The sequence below is a fragment of the Indicator indicator genome, chromosome 8, assembly GCF_027791375.1.
Source record: "Indicator indicator isolate 239-I01 chromosome 8, UM_Iind_1.1, whole genome shotgun sequence".
Lineage (NCBI taxonomy): Eukaryota > Metazoa > Chordata > Aves > Piciformes > Indicatoridae > Indicator > Indicator indicator.
The window spans coordinates 38,465,873-38,484,602 of record NC_072017.1 but is presented as its reverse complement, the minus strand read 5'-3'; the positions used below and the strand labels follow the sequence as shown (position 1 = coordinate 38,484,602).

The 18,730-nt window shown below is 47.9% G+C and overlaps 2 protein-coding genes across 2 annotated transcripts; both read left to right on the top strand.

The window, feature by feature from the left end:
* Window positions 1–87: 87 nt before the first annotated feature.
* POMK (protein O-mannose kinase) lies at window positions 88–1,666 on the top strand. Its single transcript, XM_054383205.1, has 2 exons — window positions 88–375; window positions 872–1,666. The coding sequence occupies exons 1-2, from the start codon at window positions 88–90 to the stop codon at window positions 1,643–1,645; spliced, it is 1,062 nt and encodes a 353-aa protein (XP_054239180.1). The 3' UTR covers window positions 1,646–1,666.
* Window positions 1,667–12,484: 10,818 nt separating this feature from the next.
* SMIM19 (small integral membrane protein 19) lies at window positions 12,485–15,673 on the top strand. The gene is made up of 3 exons (XM_054383041.1): window positions 12,485–12,645; window positions 12,788–12,912; window positions 14,953–15,673. The coding sequence occupies exons 1-3, from the start codon at window positions 12,485–12,487 to the stop codon at window positions 15,021–15,023; spliced, it is 357 nt and encodes a 118-aa protein (XP_054239016.1). The 3' UTR covers window positions 15,024–15,673.
* Window positions 15,674–18,730: the final 3,057 nt, after the last annotated feature.

Here is an 18,730-nt window from a genome sequence, read left to right as displayed (position 1 = left end):
AAAAAGCTCCGCAGGCGCTCATCCCCGGGCTGGTAAGAGGGTCCTGCTTAGCCTCTGTCTTTCACGGAGAATGCAAAGGGCACGGCCATGGAGAAGAAACCGCCCTTCGTTAGGAGGGAGTTTCCTCCCAGGGAGATGTCATCCACCTCCTTAGCCTTACTCCTTGCGGCCCTCCTCCTCCTCAATACCTTTCTCTACCTGTACCTCAACAAGTTTTACATCGCATCCGGACATGCCGAAGCAGACCCTGGCCTCTGCCCTTTCGGGTATTTCAAATTGGGAACGGTGAAGAATTGTTCCCCGTGGCTCTCCTGTGAAGCCATAAATAGGGAAGTCAGGAAACTCAAGTGTGTTGGTGAAGGTGCCGTGAAAAAGGTGAGTCTGGTTTTTCCTCTCCTGTGGATAAAGAGCTCTCACTGTTTGATGGCTAGTTAATGCCCATGGTGTCCTTGAAGCAGCTGTAGACACCACGGGGCATATGGCTGCTAATAAGGTGCACAGAACAGGTGGGAAGGGAGTGACTGGAGGCCTGGGCTTCCTCCCTGACACTGAACAACGTCCAGCAACAGGAGCACAATGACAGAGATCAGTGAAGTGCTTGTGGGGTGTGGTGCAGTTGTGCCAGAGTAAGACAGCCTGGTTGGGTGGCATGAAATATTTCAATTCATTGGCATTGCCCATTCCAAATCGTGTAGGTTGGTAGGAGCTTGCTGTGACAGGTACCAGGCTTACCTAAGGGTTTGTCTGTGCCTGGTACATGTAATTTGCAGCTGTGACTAAGCAGTCACTTGGAGGTCAGCAGCTGATGGTAGCAGATGGCCTAAGAAGACTCTTCCTCCATGAATCTTATGTGTCTCTTATGTGTTCTCAGGTCTTCCTTTCTGAGTGGAAGGAAAACAAAGTGGTCCTTTCACAGCTTACCAACTCAGAGCTGAAGGAGGACTTTCTCCATGGACTGAAGATGCTGAAAGCACTTCAAAGCAAGTATGTTGTCCGTCTGCTTGGCTACTGTGAGCAGCAGTTCACAATCCTCACTGAATACCATCCTCTAGGCTCACTGAGGGGCCTGAATGAGACTCTCCACATCCCCAAGTACAAGGCCATGAACACCTGGCACCGCAGGCTGATGCTTGCTATGGACTATGTGAGTGTCATTCGGTACCTGCACAGCAGCCCCCTGGGCACCTTCGTGATGTGTGACTCAAATGACTTGGATAAGGTCCTCTCTCAGTATCTCCTAACGAGTGACTTTCACATCCTGGTGAATGATTTGGACGCTTTGCCTCTGGTGAACAGGAGTGCTGGCAGTCTGGTGAAGTGTGGTCACCGGGAGCTCCAGGGTGAGTTTGTGGCTCCTGAGCAGCATTGGCCCTATGGAGAAGAGGTGCCATTTGAGGATGACCTCATGCCTCCCTATGATGAGAAAACAGACATCTGGAAAATCCCTGATGTCACCAATTTTTTCTTGGGCCACGTTGAAGGAAGTGACATTGTGCGGCTGCATTTGTTTGACATCCATGCAGCATGTAAGAAGAAGGACCCAGCTGAAAGGCCTTCTGCCCAGGAGGTCTTGGATACCTACAGGAAAGTTTTGACTCTGCTTATTCGGGAGGCAGCCCTGCCTGGCACTAGGGAAATGTTATAGTGAATCATCAGACAAACATGGCAGTTGATGTCTTCCCTGTTTATTTAGTTTGCAAAAGGGCAACATCTCTGTCCCCAGACAAAAAAGAGAAGAACAACCTTTGGATTTTAACTTTTGATTTTAAAAAACAATGTCTGCCCAGTGCTGGAGCTTTGCAAGCTTCCCATTGGTTGGTCAAAATCTATTATTGGAAAAGGAGTAGCAAGAGAAATGAAGCTGTGTGAGTCCAGAATAAAATTTGTTCCTTCAGAAATAAATTTTTACAACATTTACACAAAACTCTCTTCAAAAAATTACATAAAAAGAGTTGCTAAAAAAAATCAGCCAACTTAAAACTGATTGGCAGAGGACTGGAGAGCAGAGAACATGGTGTGCCCTCCCCAAATTTTGTGGTGGTTCTTGTGGCATTGGCCCACATCTCATCCACAAAGCCCTCACTCACTTCCCCGTGCAGTAAAAGTAGTGGTTGCTCAGAAAGCAGTACCTAGGTCCACTTCAGATTTTGGTGAACCCTGATGCCAGAGCCAGTCTCTGGCTCCTAGATGGGGGAGAGTTTGGTTCTGAAACCATGTGGCCATTGCTCTGAGAGCCCTGTAGCCCACACCAGCAAGCATGTGGCCACTGCAGGAGTAGTATGAATGAGATGCATGGACTCTACCACTGTGCACCTGGGGTTGATCTGCTGGGAAGCAGCTCTGTGTAGAAGGGGCCTTGGAGTTCTGGTGGACAAGAAGTTCAGCATGAGCCAGCCATGTGCTCATGTTGCCAAGAAGGCCAACAATATTGTGGGGTGCATTAAGAAAACTGTGACTAGCAGGTCAAGGGAAGTTCTTCCCATCTGCTCTGCCCTGGTGAGGCCACCCCTGAGTATTGTGTTCAGTTCTGGGCTCTCCTGTTCAAGAGACTGGGACCTGCTGGAGATAGTCCACGGAGGGCCACAGAGCTGATGAGGGGACTGGAGCATCTCTTTTATCAGGAGAGGCTAGGAGACCTAGGGTTCTTTATCCTGGAGAAAAGAAGACAGAGGGTATCTTCTCAATGCTGACCAATATCTAAAGGGTGAGGGTCAAGAGGATGGGGTTGGATTCTTCTCAGTGGTGGCCAGTGCAAGGACAAGCAGCAATGGGCACAAACTAGAACACAGGAGGTTTCACTTAACATATGGAAAAGTATTTCCTGTGAGGGTGGTGAAGTACTAGAGCAGGCTGCCCAGAGAGGTTGTGGAGTCTCCTTCTCTGGGGACATTCAAAACTTGCTTGGACATTGCAATCCTGTGCCACCTGATCTAGGTGAACCTGTGTTAGCAGGAGGGTTTGACTAGATGATCACCAGAGGTCCTTTCTAACCCCTACCATTCTGCGATGCTGTGACTTTCTGTTCTGCAGACCTCAGGGCCTGAGACAACTTTCATGTTTTGACTTGAGAGGTGGTCTATACGCAGGGAAGCACACACTCCCTCCTGCTGAAGGGTCTGGTTCTGTCCCTTGGTGTGCTGATACTGTCCTTCAGCCAAACAAGTTGTGTTATGGCTGCACTGAGAACATGCAGCCAGTTTGTATAATGTTGAAACATTGCTGCCAACATTATAAATGGGAAAACTTTCCTGCAAGTGACTCAGTTCCTACCCCTGATTTCACACAGTACCAGCAGCCCTTGAAAAGCTGCCCATTATGGCTTTCGTTTCCTTCTGGGCGGTCTGTTTTCTTAAATTAGCTATTTTTTGCCATTTCTCACTTGTGCAGTCCTTCCTGGCAGCTTTCCTGCTCAGGTTGTCAGGAAGCAAAGTGCCAAAGCCAGGGCCTCCAGCACAATGATATGTGGCTGTTTTGGACATTGACTTAAAACACCGTAAGAGGCCTGGGGAGAAAGAATGCAATCTCTGTTGTCATTGTACCACCCAGCCTGTGAACTCTTGAGTTATTAATGGGGAATGTCTGGAGGAGGGCAGATTTAGACTGGGTATTAGGAAAAAAGTTTTTCTAGTGAGGGTGGCGAGACACTGGAACATGTTGCCCCGGGAGGCTGTGGATGCCCCCTCCCTGGAGGTGTTCAAGGCCAGATTGGATGAGGCATTGAGCAACCTGCTGTAGTGGCAGGTGTCCCTGCCCATAGTGGCGGGTTGGAACTAGATGATCTTTAACGTCCCTTCCCACCCAAACCATTCTATGATTCTATGATTAATAGGGTTAGGGTTCTGCAGTTCCAGCATAAATCCAGGATGTGCTGCACACGGAAAACCATTCTCTTACAGCTCTTCAAAGCCATGAGTCAAATCTTTTGTCCCCAGCAATAGCCTCTTGTTAGCCATCATAGATACTTGAAGGAAAAATCAGCATCCGATGGCCAAGAAGTAAACATACCATGTGTTTTCTGTGAGTAGCAAGGCCAGACGAGAACCTGCCAAGCTTCTCCTGCTAGTCTCTCTTGGTTAAGAAAAGCTTCTGCTTGGATTATCTTGCCATGGAGATGTCTCTCTCTGTTCCTGGGTGGAATAGTTACAAATATTGTTAGGAAAAGTTATATATGTTGTTACAAATATTGTTAGGTGCCTCTGAACATTCACCCTGAGCACTGAGTCTCTCCCCTGTTCCCTCTCCTTCAGCCTGTGTGTTGTCCATCTGTTGTATTTCAGCAGGAATAAATGATGCTTGTTCTGAGCCCATCAGTTTGGAGCTTGTTTCTTGGGGGGGGCTTCTGTCCACGAGGAAACACTAGATGACAGCAGGAAGGACAGCTGAGCACTAGTTACTAGCAGTTGCAGGCTCTCATGCCCAAACATAGCCAGGATCTGGCCTTGAAGCCAGAATTTTGCTAGGGAATGTCCATAAACCCCTTTAAGATCTCTCTGTGCTTGCATTAGCAAGTCTGTAGTAACATGGAAGCTGGGGCTATCAGAAGGGTCACACATGCCAGCTGAAGAAGCTACCTCCCTGTGATGGTTTGAAACTGTCTTTTTAATTTTTCCTTGCAAAGTTCAGAACAGAGAAAGAGTGTAAATAAGTCACTATTGGGTGTAAGAAAGCAAAATACTGATTGTTCTAAACACTTCCATTGGATAGATAGAAATGTTTAAGAACTATTACCCAAAACAAAGTAGGCATTCTGCACATTCTGCAGTGGGGGCAGTTGCTGGGCTGTCTGGCTGCTGTTTTCTTCTTCTTCTCTTCTGGCTGAAGATAACACGTACTGACCTTGGCAGCTAAGTTAACAACTTTCTGCTTAACTAACTCTGCTTCTCTGTCCAGGGGGGTCTGGGGGGGAAGCTCCTGGGAGAGAGAGGCCCCTTTGGGAGGGTCCCCTTGGGGGGAAGCAAAGGGAGATCGGTTGTGCTTTTCTGTTGATTGTATATATTTGTAAACGTTGTGAATTTTGTATATTTGTACATACTCATTACATTTCATCATAGATTGTAGATTCTGCTTTGTAAATACAGCTTTTCATTTGCTTCCAGACTGGGCTAGCCTGGTTATTGTTGGTGGGGGGGGGGGGAATTTCAGCTCACACCGACACACTCCCCTATAACTTGCTCAGGGTGATTGTGCACTGTCTCTTTCATCTCAAATTGGTGCAACCTCAATCAAGGTTAAGTGTCACCTCCTCCCAGTCTTTCAGCAAAATCAGAGGCGTATGTACCCTCTCCATCTTTCTGTTCTTTCCTACTAGCCCGTTCCACAATGTCCACTTTGCATGAATCCTTTCCTTCTCCCATTTCCAACTTTTTTTCCACTTAAAGTGAGGAAGCAGGGCAGCCCTACATGCAGTTGCCTCCCTTCTTTCTGCTGAGCATTCCAGTTTCCACCACCAATGGCAGCCTTGGATAAACATTCAGGGGCTTCACTGCCTCTGTACAAGCAGCTCTTGTATGTTTCTGGTGAACACCAAACAAAGAAGGGCAGAAAGAGACCTGTTCACAACTGGAAGCTTGCAACCCCTCTCTCCTCATCCCCAGCCAGCTCTAGACCAGTGGACAGGGTCTCTCCTGCCAAGACCACTGCCCCAGCTTTCTCAACAACAGCCTCTGGTTCTTACCTCAAGCTCAAATAGGGCCCCACATTCGCTGTCCTTTCTTACAAAAGATGCTTCTCCTGGGATCATTATTGCCAGGTTTCCTATTGCATCCCTGTTCCTCCATTCCAAAAATGCAGCCAAAGAAGCTGCACAAAGATGCAGGCCACACAAGAGGGACTGCTAATGGTGCTCATTTTCAGAAAACTTCAGAGGAGGTTCCCCAAGCCACCCTAGGTTGTCAGTGTCATGGTCTCAGAGGTCCCAAGGCTTTTGTTTGCTGCCATCACCCAAGATGAAGACCGTGTGTCTGGACCTTTGCCAGGATAATTGTTTTGTGGAGGTCAGTGATCTGCACCACCTTGCCCTTCCCTTTTGGGTCATGCCTCCTCTGCCATCCCTGCCAGAGTCCCACAACATGTCCTGCCCACTTCATCTGACCAGCCAGGTGAAGAACCAGAGCAGCATATCATCTCCCCAACTCAAGAAACAGCACCTGGTTCCCAGTCTGAATCCCCCTGGGACTCTGCTGTGCCAGCAGGAGGAGACAGGGAGACTAGGACATGCCAGCTGAGCCTGCTGACAGCCTGGCTGTGGGAGCCAACTGTGTCAAGGGCACCTGGACTCACTCTTGGTATGGTATGCTTCACTCTTGGTCTAATGCTGTTGCCAAAACAAAATTCCCAGGGGATTAGTCAATAAAGTGTATCCCTTACCAGGCAGGTTTGTATGACAGGACACAGACTGGAAACAGCCTGTCTCAGAGTAGAGTCCCAGATTCAGTTCAGACTCAGTGCTCCTTTCTTGTTCTCCTCAGAGTCATTCAGAGCACAGCATTGTCAAGCTTATGCTGTTTACCTTTCCCAGCTGCCTGCTGGCTGCAGGCTCAGAGCTGATGTAGCATCTTCCCCTTTGTGTGCCATGGGATTCAGACCTAAACACAACCCTTTAATGCTAAATCCTGCACAGGTGAGCAGCCTGTACAGCAACACACAGCCTGTGCAGCTCTGTGTTTGACACCATCAGATGTAAAAAGCAGTGTATGCATAGCCACACCTGTGAGGAGCAGCTGGGGGAACTGGAGTTTTTTAGTCTGGAGAAGAGGAGCCTGAAGGGAGACCTCATTGTTCTCTACAACTCCCTGAAAGGAGGTTGCAGTGAAGTTTGGATAAGTCTCTTCTCTCTAGTATCAGGTGATATGATGAGAGGAAATGGCCTGAAATTGTGCCAGGGGAGGATTAGATTGGAGATTAGGAAAAATTTCTTTACTGCAAGAGCAGTCACACATTGGAACAGGCTGCCCAGGGTGGTGCTGGAGTCACCATCCCTGGAGGTGACCAAGAAATGTGTGGACATGGCACTTTGGGACATGGTTTAATGGCCATGGTGGTGTTAGGCTGATGGTTGGAGTCGATGATCTTAGAGGTCTTTTCCAACGAAAACAATTCCATGATTTTATGATTCTATGAAACAAGGACACAAGGTATTTAATTAAGAGTTTGGGTTTTTTTCTTTTTGAAAGGATACTTTTAAAGTATGTCTTACTCTGTGTTTAATAGAGTGGTAACTATTAAGTGGATCAGAAGTTTAAAATACCAGGCAAACTTTCTGAAATTCTATCACAAGCCCATAACCAGTATTTTCCTTTGGTGCCACATAAACAAAGCATCAGATCATTATCTTGGTGAAACAGGGGCAGTGCTGTTTGCCAAATATAATTTGTGAGATATTTGGCAGAATTTGCAGCTGCAAACCAATTCTATCATTACCCCTGTAACGTCTTACCAACAGTCAGGAGACCCTGGGAACAAGAAAAAAGTGGTTCTCGAGTTCCTCTAGCATGATATAATATGTATATTTGTAGAGTTCATCCAGAGAAATTATATGGTAGATAGTACTTTTTAAAACAGAAAAAGGGTTTTATGGTTTGATTTTAATTGAAATACTGTATACTTGAGCTGACCACATGATTGCCAATAATTGTCAGTCTCTGTTCTGCACTCTATAATCCAGTATTAAATGGTAAATACATTTACATTTCAGTGATATTTATGTCTCAGCGATTTCTGACTCTCTTTAGCTCTGGGTAACTCACACTCCATTAGACATTATATATTGATATAGAGAGGCACACACAGATTCTTTGGCCATCATCACTTTCTAAAGAGCAAGCTTACTGTTAAAATTCCAGCATTCACATTTTGAGATGAATCATAGACTGGCTTAGGTTGAAAGGGACCTTAGAAATCATCTACTCCAACGCTGTTGCCATGGGCAGGGATGCTTCTCAACTATATCAGGTTTCTTAAGGCCTCATCCAGCCTGGCTTTGAACAGCCCCAAGGAGGGGACATCCACAACCTCTCTGGGCAGCCCAGTCCAGAGTCTCACCACCCTCATACTGTAGAACTTCTGCATAAGATCCAGTCTAAACCTACTCTTCCTCAGCTTCAAACCATTCCCCCTTGTCCTGCCACTAGACACCCTTAGGAAAAGTCCCTCTGTAGCCTTCCTGTAGCATCCCTTCAGGTGTTGGAAGGCAGCTATAAGGTCTCCCTGGAGTCTTCTCCAGGCTGAACAACCCCAGCTCCCTCAGCCTATCCTCATAGCAGAGGTGCTGCAGCCCTTGGATCATGTTACTCAACTCTCCTCCCAGATCATGCTAAACGGTGCTCACAAGGCAGAGACAGCTGGGGTTAGGGCATAATAAACCATGAGGGGATGACCCAAACCATTCTGTGATTCTATGTTTGTGAAAAAAAAAAATAAAATCTCCCTCTGCTTGTCTTCTAGCCTGGGGGTGCATGGATTATCTGAGCCTTAAATCCAAATCAGGCACCTGCTATAAGGCAGAGTCTATTCCTGCTTGCTAGAGACTGCAGTGAAACATCTGAGACCTGAAGTCATGTTTTGTGGATACAGGCCTTGGTTTTCTCTGGATGGGAAGCTGGGATGCAGAATCCTGGAGCATTCCAGCCTCCTCCTTGGCTGTCCAGAGCAGAGCTGCAAGGTTAATAGAAAAAGCACCTTTAGATACACTTTAAACACAACCTTTCTACAATTCATAGCAGACAGCCTGATCTCAGCTGAGGCCTAGAGGTGAAATATAAAGAGCACTCAAGTTACTTATGTTTATTCTTTCCACTTCTCTTCCATAGTGCTTGTCAAGCCTGTTAGCAGGAAAGTTCAACACACTAAAAAAGCAAACAAAAAGCCTCAACTTGACTGAGGAACTGTTTAAAGTCCCTGTGAAACCATGCTTAATTAACTGTCTTGTGTCATGTTGCATAAGTGACAGACTCTTTTTTTCCCTCCTTGTGGTTTCCACAGTTCTGTGCATGGGTGCCATCCCAATTTAATGACCTAGAATTATGTCTAATTGCTGTTCTGCTCTTCTTTCCCACACCGTGTGGGGCAATGAACTTTTCTCAAGACAGCAGTGCCTTAGCATTTTGGGTTTTTTTCCTACTGCTGTTTGCATTATATCTTTTTTATGTCCTGACCTGAGGCCTTTTTAAATGAATCCTTTTCCACAGCATGGAAAGAGAATGACTTTGCACATCTTGCACTGAGGAAATGGCTCCCCAAAGGACAGTTTCCCCAGGCTCGTCAGACATTTGCCCAGTGAGTGCCATCCAAGCAAGGTGTCTAAACTTCTACTCAGTAAGGAGTCAGAGCACCTCCTGGGCACAGGAGGATTCATTCTGAATGTTTGACATAGGTTAAATAAATCACACCCCTCCCCCCCTTATTGCCCTCAAAAGTGTGAAGACAAATAACTGCAGCATAAGCACATCCCCCAACTATGTGCAAATCTAAGGGAGAGGAATAGTATCCATAATGTCTACACTGTAATAGTTCCAGTACCTAAAGGAAGATGTGGTACAAGGAAGAATCAGGACCAGAGGTGGATTGAAAGATGCAGGGGAGGATAAAAGACAGCACACCTAACCTATCATGTAGCTTAAACATGCCACATTAGGCAGAAAGAAAAAAGAAAAGAAAAAAGAAAAGGAGAAGAGAGAAGAGGAAGAGAAGAGAAGAGAAGAGAAGAGAAGAGAAGAGAAGAGAAGAGAAGAGAAGAGAAGAGAAGAGAAGAGAAGAGAAGAGAAGAGAAGAGAAGAGAGAAGAGAAGAGAAGAGAAGAGAAGAGAAGAGAAGAGAAGAGAAGAGAAGAGAAGAGAAGAGAAGAGAAGAGAAGAGAAGAGAAGAGAAGAGAAGAGAAGAGAAGAGAAGAGAGAAGAATTAGTATGTATGCTAGAAGTGTTAGAATATCCTCTGCCTAGTTAATTTAAACCTCATGATGCAGTTTGGACAACTTTTCAAGTTTCTAAAGTGAAATGCTTGCTCTGCTCCACCTTTTCTGCCAAAGCATAACCCTAGAATTGTAATTTTTGGCATCAGGAGCATATGGAGCATAGGAGTAAGCCATGGTGCTCCAGCATCTGAATATGCAGCAATTTCCATTTTGGTTAAAAAAAAAAAAAAAAAAAAGAAAAGAGGCAAGCTCTTTCAGAAGGTGCTGTTTCTATTTTGAAAACCTACACTGTCAAATTTAGTTCCTATGTGAAAAGTGAAAGCTCGTGACAAGCTGAACCTCTTTTTCTCTTGCCACAGCTCACTGCTGAGCTACATCCCGCAGTTCTGCTGCCACTGAGCTAGCGCCAGCCTGGGTGGCTGAAGATGTTTCAGACTCCATGTCAGCTTCTCAGAGCTGCTGAATTCATACCTCTGATGAAAGCAAGAAGGCTGGTGTATCCCTATGGAATAACTGCCTAACTTACCATGGGAAAGGAGTGCACTTCAGAAGAAAGGTTGAGATGCTTACAAGTAAGAGATATTCCTGTTACCTCTAGAAATGAAGATCTGCAAAGCTAGCCTGTCAAGTGGCTGAAGGAAGGGGTCTTGTGTAGGTAAGATGGTCCTGTTTCAATTAAAACTGCTGAAGCAAGGCTAAAACAAAACCAAGCAGCTTCAAAACAGCTTTTGAAAGCTATAGTGTCTGACTGAAGACCTTTGTCTAACTGTGATTTTAGTATTCAAGCTGACACCCCTCAGTATGATAATAAGCCAAACAGAGGACATGCTAAACATATTATAGAATCATAGAGTGGCTTAGATTGGAGAGGACCTTAGAAATCATCTACTCCAACCTCCCTGCCATGGGCAGGGTCATGTCTCAATTTGACTTGGTTGCTCAAGACCTCATCCAGCCTGGCCTTGAACATCTCCAGGGAGGAGGCATCCACAACCTCCCTGGGCAACCTATTCCAGTGTCTCGCCACCCTCAAACTGAACAGCTTCTTCCTAAGATCCAGCCTAACCCTATGTCACTCAGCTCTCCTCCCAAATCATGCTAAACGTTGCCTACAAGGCAGTGACAGCTGGGGTTAGGGCATAGTAAACCATGAGGGGATGATCTGTCTTGGGGGAAAGACTGGATTTTGTGAGACATAGATGGTCTACATGCTCTTCCTTCAGCCAAAACACAGACACCTTTTTGGTAAGAACTGCAGCTTCAATATAGGGCTGAACTTTTGCTGCTTTATTATTACTGTTACACATTAGCACTATTGCAAAGATTTGCATCTGTGTTGAATGTTACTTGGGATTTATTAACTTGAGCTCAACTACTTGAAGTCAGTGCACTTATCACTGACAGTCCCAAATCTGATTTATCTGTCACTTCAGTAAGTTAAATCTGTCCATTAATATAACTTCCTGAACCTGTGTCAGGTTCATTATCGGGGCACTGGAAAAGAGGCAAGCATTAATTTTTGCAAAGCAGTTCCAGCAAGAGTCCTAGGACTCTGAGACAGGCGGATGTTGGGGTAATGTGACAGTGAAGGTAGGGAGGACAACATTGGGCTCTTCTTGGTGGCAGTCAGTGACAGAACAAGGGGCAATGGGCACAAACTAGAACACAGGGGTGGTTTACTAAAGCACATGGTAAAAATCCTTTACTATGAAGGTGACAGAGCACTGGACCAGGCTGCCCAGAGAGGTTGTGGAGCCTCCTTCTCTGGAGAGTTTCAAGATCCATCTGGATGTGTTCCTGTGTAACCTGCTCCAAGTGACCCTGATTTGGCAGGGGTGTTGGACTAGATGATCTCGATAGGTCCCTTCCAACCCTTACCTCTGTGCTTCTGTGACTTTCTGTTCTGCAGAGCAGGGTTTGGAAGACCTATGGGCCTGAGATGACTTTCATCCTCTGACTTTGAGAGGCAGTTTATAAGAAGGGAAGCACACGGTCCCTTCTGCTTAAGTGTTTGGTTCTGTTCTTTGTTACGGTCATACTGCTCTTCACCTTACCATGCCATGTTATGGCTGCACCGAGAACATGCAGTGTGTACGTGTAATGTTCTAACACACGTCTCCATCACTATTGACATTTTATTGCCAATGGGAAAACCTTCCTGCAGATGCAGCCGGTTTGTAAAACATTCAAACACGACTACCAACATTGTAAGTGGAAAAACTTGCCTGCAAATGACTAAGCCCCTACCTGATTTCGTGCAACTCCAGCAGGAGTCCTTTAAAGGCTGCTCATTAATTTTGTCTCACAGTTCCTGAGTTCTAAGACAGCCGATGCCGGGATCTCACCCGTACCGCCCCCATCCCCGGTGTCTACATCCCTGGCAGAGACGCTGTCACTTCCTCGCGTCTCTCCCCAAGGACTGCTTAGCTAGAGAGAAAATACACGTGAGGGCGTGGGCAGAGCAGCCCCAGTCCCCTCCCCGCTGCCCCTCAGGGCCACCACGAGATGGCGGCGCCCCGCTCCGGCTCGCCTGACGTCACTTCCCGCCGTGCGCCGGCCATACCGACCGCTCTCCCCCATGGCGGCGGCGGCCGTGGCCGCGGGGGCAGGTGGCGGCTCGGCGGCGCTGGGTGACAGCGGAGCCATCGACTACTCGGTGCACGAGGCGTGGAACGAGGCCACCAACGTCTACCTGCTGGTGGTGTTGGCCAGCCTCGCCCTCCTGGTCTACGCCCGGCGGTGAGGGGAGGCTATAGGGGGCGTGTGGGGAGGCCGCGGGGGCGGGTGGAGGGCTCCCGCCGCGCTGCGACTGCGACAGCGCGGGCCCCACGTGTAGCCGGCCCGGCCCGGGCCTCTCACCGCCTCTCGCCCCTCCTCGCAGGAACAAGAGAAGGATCATGCGCATCTTCACCCTGCCCCCGGCCGCCGAGACGCCGCCTGAGCCCAACTTCTATGACAGCATGAAAAAGATCCGCCTGCGGCAGCAGCTGGAGATGTACTCCATCGGTAAGTGAAAGGAAAGGGGGAGCTTCCCCGGGCCTGCGGCAGCAGCTGGAGATCTACTCCATCGGTAAGTCAAGGGAAAGAGGTGGTCCCCTAGGCCTCTGGGTCCCTGGGGACGGTTCCTGCAGGCACCATGTGAGCACAGGCTCTGCAGGATTGAGGTGTGAGGAGGTATGGAATGAGGGACCATCAATGGGATTCTCATCTAGCTCTCAAAACTAGTCCAGTGTTGAAGTTAAAAGGAGCTAGGAAAGTCCGAATGTTGTCAAAGTGTGGATAGATTTGTGGAATCACAAGTAATTCAACTTCATAACTTCAAAATAAATAAGAATTTTACTGTACCAACAAGTGTTGCTTCTCCCATCTTAATGCTTTAGGTCAGTCAGGATGTAGGTAGGAAAGAACCCCATGCTCTGCAATATGAGAGTCCATAATTACAGAATGGTAGGAGTTGGAAGGGACCTCTGGAGATCATCTAGTCCAACCCCCTGCTAATGCAAGGTCACCTAGATATCACAGAGGTTCAGTTCAGAGAAACACCTGCACTTGCTTCACCTCTGCCATACATGCATGCCTGCAGAGGTAATACGGGTAATAAATACTTGATGAGTTGAAACCACCTTTTAAATGTAAAGATCTCTTGTAAGGATTCTTAAACCAGGCTGTTGGGTTCTGTAGGGACAAAAAAAAGATGTGCTTCCAACAGAGACATGCCTGCTGGCACTTGTTGGTGATGGTTGTTTCGCCACACAACTCTTTGATCTCCTTTTGTCTTGCTAACCATACTAATTTTGAAGTCAGTGTAGTTGTCATCTTGTGGCTTGGATATTGTGGAGGAGATGAGTGATGGGGAGATCAACAGTGTAACAGTGTTCAGGCCATCTGTAATAATACTTCTGAAGCCATTGTCTTTATTTTCCTTTCCAAAATTAAAGGATCTGAATAGGATCCTAGTTCTCTGCCATTAATGCAATGACATTTTGCCATGGCCCTACTATTCAGCCTTTCCAGGGCTATACACTAAAGGACCAGTTCCCCAGGATGACAGAAGCTTCCCCTTTGTGTGGCTAAGCTGTGACATGACATTCTATAATCTGAAGTCTTATTTCTTGATTGTTACCATATTTATATGTGTAGATATATAGATGTGTATCCATGCACACACAGATGTGACTTGGACAAGCTGGATCAATGGGCTGAGGTCAGTGGGATGAGATTAAACGAGGCCGATTGTTGGGTCCTGCACTCACATCACAACAATCCCATGAATACCCCAGGCTTTGGGTAGAGTGGCTAGAAAGCTGCCCAGCAGAGAAAGACCTGGAGGTGTTGATTGACCATGGCTGAAGAGGAGCCTGTGTGTGCTCAGGTAGCCAAGAAGGCCACCAGCACCCTGGCCTCTATCAGGAATAGTATGACCAGCAGGACCAGGGAAGAGTCTGTCCCCCTGTATTCAGCACTGGTGAGGCCACACCTTGAGTACTGTCTTCAGTTTTGGGCCTGTCACTGTAAGAAAGACATTGAGGTGTTAGAGCAGGTCCAGAGAAGAGCAACAAAGCTGATGAAGGGCCTGGACAGCAGGTCTGGTGAGGAGCAGCTGACAGAGCTGAGGTTGTTTAGCCTGGAGAAAAGGAAGCTGAGGGAAGACCTCACTGCTGTCTACAGCTCCCTGAAAGGAGGTTGGAGTGAGGTGGGCGTTGGTCTCTTCTCCATAGTAATAAGTGGTAGGCTGAGAGGAAACAACTTCAAGTTGCACCAGGGTAGGTTTAGGTTGGGTATTAGAAGAAACTTGTTGACTGAAAGGGTTCTCAAACACTGGAGCAGGCTCCCAAGGCAGGTGGTTGAATCCCCATCTCTGGAGGTGTTTAAAAGAAGCAGAGATACGGTTTAGCACCAGCCTTGGTAGAGTTAGATAATGGTTGGACTTATTGGTCTTAAAAGGTTTTCTCCAACCAAACCAATTCTGTGACTCTATATATACCTGTACATTATAAATGGTATAACTGCTGCTGATTGGAGCTTTTTTGTTTGTGTTTTCTTCAGCAAGGAAGTATGAGCAGCAGCAGCAGCAACCACCAAAACAGACTGAAAGTGTGCAGCTCTCAGTGGAGTGAATCCCACACTTGTAGGACTTCAGGATGTATTTCCAGTGCTGATGGCAAGAGTCAGTGTGGAGTGATTGTCACTGCCTCTTAATCCATGCATAGCTGAAGGCAAGAGGCAAAAGAAGGGGACTTATCTAAAATCTTTGTTCTTGGCAGCTTTTCTCTGAGACCCATGAAATAAGTGTGGGTGCCTCCTGAAATATTCAGCATGAAAGTATCAAACACAGGGCACAGCTGCTCAGAGAAGCCTCTGAGGGTAAAGAAATACCCTCTAAACAGTGTTTTAATTTATTTTTTCTGCCAGCATCTTGGAAATCAGCTCCTACCTTCTCTGGTAATGACACCCTAGAGAAAGCAGGGCGGTACTTAACTGCCTGGAAGCTATTTTGTTCCTTGCATAAACAATACTGTGAACAGTTCCTAGATCAGCTTGCAGAACAGAGAAGTACACAGTGCTGTGAACTGCATGTCTTGAAGACACTTAAAGCCAATACCATGTTCATAGCAAAGGTGGTTAGCTTGATTTAGCCAAAATGCTTTAAAGAATGGGATTGTGGGTAAAAAAGTGCATAAACATCACACCCCAGTTATTTTTTTTCCCTAGGTAAATCACAAATTTGAAAAATACTGAAAAAATTGCTTCTTAATAAAAGCATCTAATCCTGAAAACTACTCAAAGATGTAACACACTGTAATTCCTAACATCACATGTCTTGAGAAGGCCAAGTGGTGAATGCTAAGAGAGCACAGAGTGCTGGCAGTGGATGCCCAGAAAGTTTTTCACCCACTTCTGTGCTGAAATACATCAAGTCTTGGAGCAGTAGTATAACCACACAGCAGTTCCAATCACGTATGAGGGAACCTCGCTTTATTCACCAAGGCTTGTTTATCAGACTAATTAATCTGTACTTCAGTGTCTGCAGGGATGGTAAAACATCATCTGGGCCCTAGTGAGGTGGCTAAGCGCATCTACCCCTGGAAGTGGGCTCGATTGGGTCAGGTAACCAAGGACAGCAGAAGTGTAACTCTCTGGAGCTGAAAGCCAGTGGAAGCCCTATTCTTTGCAGTGGTGGCCCAGAAAAAGACTGGAGGATATGGGATCTTCTCAGACTGCCAGCAGCTCAACTGTGGTCCCTGGCTTCCTCCCGCTGCCTTCACAGAATGGTAGGAGTTGGAAGTGACCTGGGGGGGATCACCTTGTCCAACAGCCCTGCGGAACAGGATCACCTAGAGTAAATCACATAGGAACATGTCCAGGCAGCTTTGGAATGCCTCCAGAGATAAAAGACTCCACAACTTCTCCTGGTGGCCTGTTCCCCTGCTCTGTCACTCTCAAGAATTTTTTCCTTATATTTACATGGAACTTACAGTGTTCCAGTTTATGTCCATTGCCCGTTGTCCTGTCACTGGACATCACTGAGATGAGCCTGGCTCCATCCTCTTGACAAGAACGCTTAAGATATTGATCAGCATTAATGAGATCCTCCCTCAGTCTCCTCCTGTCTAAACAGTCCTAGGTCTCTCAGCCTTTCCTGGTAACGTAGGAAAGTCCCCTCGTCATCTTAAGTGGCTCTCCAGTGGATTCTCCAGTAACTGTCTCTCCTGAACTGGGGAGCCCAGAACTGGGTGCAGTACTCCAGATGAAGCCTCACCAGGGCAGAGAAGGAGGACGACCTCCTTCGACCTGCTGGCCACACTCTTCTTGATGCACCCCGGGACACCACTGGCCTTGGCTGTAAGGGTACATTGCTGGCTCATGGTCAGCCTGATATCCTCCCCGGTCCGTTTTGCCAGAGCTGCTCTCCAACAGGTCAGCCCCCAACCTGCACAGATCTATGGGGCTGTTCTTCCGCAAGCGCAGGACCCTACACTTGCCCTTGCTGAATTTCGCTGAGTCTCTCCAGCCGGTGCAGGTCTACCTGGACGGCAGCACAGCCTGACGCGACGTTAGCCACCTCTCCCAGTTTGATACCCCACGTTACTCCGGCCGTGGGCGTGCTCAGCTCGGCGCCACATCGCCATAACCCCGCGATAACACACCCACCTCCGGCCGAGCTCCTGGGGTGTGGATGTCCGCCCGGCAGGGACCCTCTCTCCGCTTCCTCATCCACTCCCGGAAGCGGGGCCCTTCCCCTTCCCCCCCATCCCGCACCAACCTCACTTCCTGCCGCCGCTTCCGCCTCCGGGCTGAGCCGGCTGGTGCCGCTGCTGTTGCTGCTGCTGTTGCCGCCGCTGCTGCGCGGAGGGCGCCCGCCAGGCGGTGAGTGGGGTCACAGCGGGGCCCAGCCAGTCCGCGCTGAGGGGAACCGGGAGGAGGCCGCGGTGAGGCGGGAAGGGGCCGCCCGAGGAGAAAGCGCGGGAGGGGAGGGGGCGGCCGGGGCCGGCCCCGGCTCCAGCTCCGCTTGAGGCCCGGGGGCAGGGCTGCGTGCCGCAGGACTGGATGGGTTTTCCTCGCCATCCTCCGGGGGAGGGCTCTCCGCCTCCTGTGCCCGGCTGAATCAGCCCGCGGGCAGCGCCATCCTCCGGGGGAGGGCTCTCCGCCTCCTGTGCCCGGCTGAATCAGCCCGCGGGCAGCGCGCCGTTTTGCCGGCGTGGGGCTCACGGCTGTCCGAGAGCTCAGCCCGCCTTCCCGCCAGCCCTGCCCACCCGAGCGGTCACACGGGGCACAGGCAGCGCGGGGAGGAACCTTCCCAGTGGCGCATCTTCGGGGGCGCTCGGCGGGACCCTGACCTCCGCAGCCAGTCCCGGCGCGGCCACGCGTTGGTCAGGAAAGCAGCGTGTCAGACCGTACCCCTTTACAGTTCGCTGGACCCCTTCTTTCCAGTTTACTAAACCCAGCCGTGAGTTCCTGTCTGTAGCCTATAATTTTACACTTTTTCTCTCGGCTAAACTGGAGTCAGTGTGAAACGCTTAGAAATCTTGAGCAGCTTGCTCACGGACCTGAGGTAGTGGCACAGGTATCTCGCAAACTTATTTATGGAGACAAAGCGTTTTTAAGGAGAAGCAACAAAAGCAAAAGGTTTCACAAGAGTCCATACTTTTGCATTTGCTAGGGCGTTAGATGAATGCTGCTTGAGCCATAAGCGAAGAGCACTGGTGGTGCTTTGTGGTGGTTTGTTTTCTTAAGTGCAGCTATTGAAGTTCTGTCCCAGCAAAACTATCGCCTCTTTTGTTGTGGGGTTTCCTATTTCAGTTCTATAGTACCAGTGTGGCCTTGGGCCCGAAGTTGCTATCAGCTTTTGAAATTTCACCTCGGATATCTGCAGTGTTTCTTATCCATTAATCCATGATATTGCATGTAGAGAAAACGTGTAACAGTAGTAATAAAAAAAAAGAGTGGTAGTAAAAAATCCAGTGCCTAAAAGCAAAGGCAGATAGGATGGCAATGGTAATGAAAAATAATAAAATTTAGTTCTTGAAAGCAAAGACAGGGATAATAGATCGGGGGGGCTTTTCGGTGTGTATGCCCATTCATAGTAGTGGGGCTTGTAGGCATACAGAGGAATGGATTCTCAAACTCTTGTGGAACTTTGTTCATGGTGAATTATTAGATGTCTTGGATGGGGAAAGCTTGTGACCTTTAAAATAATTGTGCCAAAGTTATCTTCAGTCGCATTTATTTTTGAGAATGCTGCACAGAGGCAAATCTTTCTGGATTACCCAATACTGTTTAAAATAAAACCTATTATGATATGTAGATTTAGTAGTGCCTGCTC

Bases quoted from the DNA above. Each gene is read 5' to 3' on its own strand.
- POMK (XM_054383205.1), top strand. From the start codon at position 88: ATGGAGAAGAAACCGCCCTTCGTTAGGAGGGAGTTTCCTCCCAGGGAG. The intron at 376-871 runs GTGAGTCTGGTT...ATGTGTTCTCAG, and splicing joins GTGAAGGTGCCGTGAAAAAG to GTCTTCCTTTCTGAGTGGAA.
- SMIM19 (XM_054383041.1), top strand. From the start codon at position 12,485: ATGGCGGCGGCGGCCGTGGCCGCGGGGGCAGGTGGCGGCTCGGCGGCG. The intron at 12,646-12,787 runs GTGAGGGGAGGC...CCCTCCTCGCAG, and splicing joins CTCCTGGTCTACGCCCGGCG to GAACAAGAGAAGGATCATGC. The intron at 12,913-14,952 runs GTAAGTGAAAGG...TGTTTTCTTCAG, and splicing joins GCTGGAGATGTACTCCATCG to CAAGGAAGTATGAGCAGCAG.